The following is a 6000-nucleotide window of genomic DNA, read 5'->3' on the forward strand; positions in this document are numbered from 1 at the left end:
ATATACTTCACCATGATGACCTTATTGATTACTAATGAGTTAATTCTACTGAACGCCCTCAACCGAATTCAATCAGGAAATGTGACGTGTATATTATCAACTGTGCTTTCACTTTCGTTTTCGTCATAGGGCGTGACTCGCTAATTTAAAAGTATTTCATAATGACTTTTTCTGTATGTGTACATATACCTATTGCCGAACACGGCTCTTCATCGAATTTACGGGAGGCCATTACCCCCACTCTCCAAACATCCGCCATTGGCTTTACTAAATTCTCTTAGTTTGATAGAGCAGCTAGTCCAATATTATAGAATTGCGCTCCGGTCGTCTGTTACACATGATAACTCCCCCTACAAGATAATGGTTAGCTTACTGGCAAAGCCAATTTCTTTGGGCTGCGTGACTAGTCATTACTCGACGCCGTCTGGCCATGTTGTTGTTGCTCTTGTTATTATTGTTGTTGCTGTAGTCGTTATTGTTGTTGTTGTTGTTGTTGTTGTTGTTGTTGTTGTTGTTGTTGTTGTTGATGGTGGTGGTGGTAGTGGTGATGATGATGATGATGATGATGATGATGATGATGATGATGATGTTGTGATGATGATGATGATGATGATGATGATGATGATGATGATGATGATGATGATGATGATGATGATGATGATGATGATGATGATAACGAGGTTGCAAACCGGGTTTAGAGCCAACTTCCTTCTGATGACGTAGTTTAAAGATAGCAGGCGAAATAAACAAGAAAATCAAAGAATAACTTGAACTTTCACGTGAAACGTCTTATTTACAGAGGTAACTAAAGGCCATCAAACCAACAACGTAACGACGGCACAGTGGAGAGGATTAATTATATAGGACTGGTCAGAGTTTTGTGTTGTTTAGTTTATTCATAAATATAGACACACAGAATTAATAACACAGGAAAATGAAATATAGCCACCTCTTTGACCAGATTGCAATCAAGGTGGGTGTTGAAACACTAAAAACTAAACATTCAGTACACAAGTTTTAATCGGATAATTACAGCACATGCCACACATGGCCTCCCCTGGGGGTGGTGTGAAGTGTTAAAATTCATCTTTTCATAACGGTTATAATATGACATATATGATAACATGTATGATCATATTATGATCATGATCTCTCACATTCTGTAAATTAATTATGGTATTTTTCTCACTGAGAGTGTAATGCACATGCATAAGAATTTTCAAGGACAAAGGTGAAGGGAAGGGTCAACGGTCGATGAACCGAGATTAAATGATTACCTGGAACGCTTGGATGTCTTGAGGCTATACACCAGACGGTTGCATGGCAAGCTTATACCCTTTAGCTGTCAAAATGTTGACTCAGTGTTTGACATGTACAGGATTACCAATCCTCCTCTAGATCTTACGGGGCTAACATTAAAGTTTGTGTAGTGGGCTCTAACCAACTCCTTGTAAGAGTTGCATTTTGTTGTACAAAAGACAAACAATGCCGCATGCACACTGTGCGATTACGATTAAACATATCCAAACAAAACACGACATGTTATACGTGGAATTCCCATGCTATTTTTGTCATCATGATTAATTACAATATGGCCATTCAAACGTCACACCTCTTAGTTCACGCCGGGTTATCAACATATATAGCACAGCAATGTACCAGTTACACGTATTTCTCAGTCTCGCATCGTGAATCATACTTCATACAGCAACGTACACTCGGTGAGAGTTTCACAACACCGAAGGTGCGAGTGCCTAATTTATCAGAGTCCTGGCATCGCGTTGTTCCTATTTAACTTAAACGTGTCGACGGTTCATAAGAATAGGACTCACCGAGGGCTACAGTATCAGAAGAGTGTACCTCAAAATGCAACCAGAACAACTTAGATCTATCTTCACCATATTAGGTGAGTATATAATGTTGTCTATTCTCTCTTCTTTTCTTTATTAGTGTCTGTCTACTTATTTATCTATTTGTCTATTTATTTATTTATAAACAAATCGTAGCATATATAATCGCTTGTCCATATTTCCTTTTGCGTTCAACCCTGCTTTTAAATATAGCCTTTTTCAAAGTTAAGATTGTTTTAAACAATACATTCAACTTTCGATTTCAGAATATCCTGCCTATGTGACGTATATAAGCTCAATGTTTGCAAAAAGAACAGAATGCAGTTGACAGAGAGTGGACATATGCATATGTTTGCATTTCAAATCCAGTTTCAAAGTTCAATTGACAAAGCACTCAATATAAATGTATGGTTAATATTTAACTTCAAGATTTGATTGTTTTTATTTCATACTATAAAATATGCTTTATTTTTTTTATATATTAACAGGGGTAGCACTGATAGTTTGTCTACTGCTATTCCAAATTAAGACCAACGATGACGAAATCACAACACTGAAGCAGGAACTTCAAGAAGCACGGAAGTCAGAGAAAGAACAGCAAATGAACGCAAAGGTAAAAATGGTACAAAAAGATTTAAATACATGTACTGAGTCACGTGACAGCTGGCAGACCAAAGCGGAGAAGTTTGAAAACTTGTATGACAACTGCAAAGTGAGTAAGTTTGACCAAGCTTCGACCAATCAGAAATCACTGTTGGATATGGAAATTGAGAAAAGAGACAACAAGAACCAGATGTTTGGCATACACAGCGCCGTAGATGATTACGAAGAAAAACGGTTGCTGGCGACTATTAAAGAGCTAGACTCACTCTGGGCTAAATTGAGAGACGTAGGCAGAATAATCGAATGCAAGGATGGCCAACTCACTGGAGATATGGATGAAAGCGATATAGAGCTAAACAAGGAAGACATCTGGAAGACGGCAAATCTAGACGAAGGAGGTCTGATTGAAGGGCTCAAAATTTTAGAAGGCCTGGATGACTTGTTTCAGAACCCGTGTTTTCTGAAGACAAAGATCCCCATCCAAATATCGCTATGGAAGGTTACAGCGAATTTAAGAAAATGTAACGCTGTTATTCACAAGACCAACAAAATTAACGAAGGGCCGACTCCTAATATCAATCTGCTGTTGAACGACGGAGCAACTGACAAAGTTAAAAAAGCTACAAAAGATGGCCAAGAAAAGAAAAATGATCCAAAAGAAAGCGAGAAGATGCCAACAAATGAAAAAGATGAATTCTAATCAATGTTTCTCTGTACGAACAGTTACATTCAATAAGTATTTCGGAGTCATCTGATTAAATTGGTATGTAGTTTTACAGCGGTATTTCTTTTCTTTCTTTCTTTCTTTCTTTCTTTCTTTCTTTCTTTCTTTCTTTCTTTCTTTCCTTCTTTGTCTTTTTATACTAAAAAACAAATAATTCAAATACAACAATACACATTGAAAACACAAAATATATGTAAGTCGACACAGAAGTAACGACGCTGTTAATATATCGCAATCACTAGCCAAACTCTTTATTAGATAGGTGCTCAGACCACCAATTGCAATTGGTTGGCGATCTGAGATCGATAAGATCTCATGACATTCATGTATCAAAGCGCATGTGCAGTAGATAGTGGCGAAATATTATGTCATTATAAAAAAAAATTCGCTTGCGTGTGAGCGAAGAAAATATAAGAGAAGCAATATCGTTATTATGATTGTAGCTGTTCGAAACAGTGTTTCTATAGAATGATACATTTTCACGTGTTCTGGAAATCACAGATAAATATATATTTCTCCTCAGCTTAATCAGATGATGATTCATTCAGTAAACGGAATGAGTCTCTCTTTTTTTTCATTTTCGCAATAAGACGTGACTCATCGATCATGACTCATATATGAAACATTCCATGTAATAGTCTTATTGTATACTGATGTACTGAGGAAACTGTCATTATATCTTTTTTTTAAAAATATATAGGAATGAAACAAACTTTTCAATACGTATTATAGTGATACCGGAAAATTACTATCAGTAATATTGTCAATGCACATATCCATGGTATCTATCGAAAACGTGTATTTCCGTTACAGGAGTTTGCGTTTAGTCATTTTTTGCTGTAAAACAAATATTATATTATATCATGCTACTATGGGCCATTCTGATTGGATAATAACTGTGGTAAAATCCCATTTTACCACGGCTGGCAGTGGTAAAATGGGCCCCTAAACTAGCATATGAATAGTACTCACAAAAAAGAAGCTAGTGTTCGTTCTTATACCAAATAAGTTAACACTTCCTCAGAGTAAAGGTATGTCAGGTATCCTGTACAATAGTTTGGGTTACAGTAGTCCAAATAATTCCACTGATGACCTTGCGATCGAAAGCAACGATCGATCAGTGGCTTCAACATCACTGGCCATGGCTGATAACGTACAAGTTCTCCCATGCAACGAGCCGTCAGCGTCCTGCTCTCGTTGAATCAAGCAACACCAATTTATAATTAACTTTTAACCATCAGTCAAGTGCGTCAGGATTATTTCAAAACTGTACATTTTCAGGTTCAGTCAATGTTCAATTTGTTAACCATTAAATTAAAGTAGACTGTGTAACGTCGCGTCTCTGATTTACTGCCTCGAGCTTTCTCCATTCAACTGATTCAACGCCGAGACATCTATTTTTAGCAGTGTACAAGATTGTATTGTTCTTATGTAAATATCCAAACAAAATTGTTACTTTCTTTGACCTCTTGCCCCGTTTTCTTCGTTGCTCTAGTTTTCAACGCGTTTTCGTTAGCATTATATGATGTAAATAAAGTAATTTATCAATGCAATGCAATGCAGTGTATGGTTTGTGTTCATGCAGTGTGTGTGTATGGGCGACGTGAACGTATCCACTCATCAAAATATATGCTCGTTCCCGACGATCTATTACCGACGATCTTTTTCTGTACGAGCGAATTCGCCTTTTCAGGCATATAAATAACCACAGAATCACATTTAGAAGAAATAGACACATATTTTGATATAATATAATAGCAATAACCCCCGCCGAAGGCGGGTATACACTCGAATTTGGTACAATTCGCTCCATATAGCACTCGCCATTCGGCTCGTGCTATATGTCGCGAATTGTACCAAAATCTCGTGTTTACCTGCCTTCGGCGGGGGTTATTGCTTAAATGTAACACTTGCGTTCCTGTCGAAATGGGGCAACTGACTCTATGTGGATTTTATGAATTATAATACATATAATGCAATGGTTATTAGTGATATGGTGTGTGTTAAATTGTATGATAAATCCATTATAACTGTACATTAGTACATGCATGTCGACTTAAATTAATATATCATATTTTCACTTTCCTTTCTTGCATATTTTCATTATGTGTGTATTATATGATATTTTTGACAGTTTTGATTGTCTATACTTTATATTGTACTACTGCATAACTTTGAATTAAAAGATACCATCATTCACAGTGATATTTTTTTAGTTGTGTAATCTCATGTTGTATAAGACTTGCTAGCTTGCTGAATAAACCGGTGGACTTTGATTCTGAAACAAAATAACAAAACTGTGTGGGATTTCTCTCCATAAAACTGTTCTTATCAAACCATGGTGTGTAATACAAGCCTCTGCTGTTCCAACATGCTGTGCCAAGTGTTATTAATCCAATTCAGTGGTTTACTCTCCTTGTTTGTAACAGGTTATGTTAGTCCACGGTGTGATGTCTGCAGTTGTAGTCACTCGTCTATACCCTAAGTGACCCAGCTGCCAGTGAAGGTGTGTAAGGTTAAACTCGGGTTAAATGTAAGACCACTCAAGTTGAAAACAGCTGTGTGAGTAATCGTATTGATTATGTCACATGACTCCTCACATCGTCAGTTGCCATGGTTAAGTTTGAGGGAGGCCACGCCAGTACGTCTAATTGAAGCGTATTACCCAGTAATATAAATATTAAGCCTGTATCTAAGGTGAAAGAGCGACGACCAATACATTGATTGGCAACTACCTGCAACGCTTTATAATACGCCCTCTTCGGCTTACATACGTAGCTGCAGACTATATCATCTAATTTACCTCGTCATCATGACTAGCTT

At 37.0% G+C, this 6000-nt stretch overlaps 1 protein-coding gene across 2 annotated transcripts; it reads left to right on the top strand.

Moving 5' to 3' along the window:
- The first annotated feature begins 1664 nt into the window (after positions 1-1664).
- Positions 1665-5677, top strand: LOC144432787 (uncharacterized). 2 transcript variants are annotated; one of them, XR_013480743.1, is made up of 3 exons: positions 1665-1906; positions 2339-3216; positions 5607-5677. XR_013480743.1 is itself a non-coding variant. In XM_078121065.1 (2 exons), the coding sequence occupies exons 1-2, from the start codon at positions 1867-1869 to the stop codon at positions 3151-3153; spliced, it is 855 nt and encodes a 284-aa protein (XP_077977191.1). In that variant the 5' UTR covers positions 1665-1866; the 3' UTR covers positions 3154-4689. The 2 variants fall into 2 exon arrangements, 1 of the variants encoding a protein (XP_077977191.1); XM_078121065.1 differs by lacking the exon at positions 5607-5677 and having other exon boundaries at positions 2339-4689.
- The last annotated feature ends 323 nt before the right edge of the window (positions 5678-6000 follow it).

This window comes from Glandiceps talaboti, chromosome 3, assembly GCF_964340395.1.
Source record: "Glandiceps talaboti chromosome 3, keGlaTala1.1, whole genome shotgun sequence".
Lineage (NCBI taxonomy): Eukaryota > Metazoa > Hemichordata > Enteropneusta > Spengelidae > Glandiceps > Glandiceps talaboti.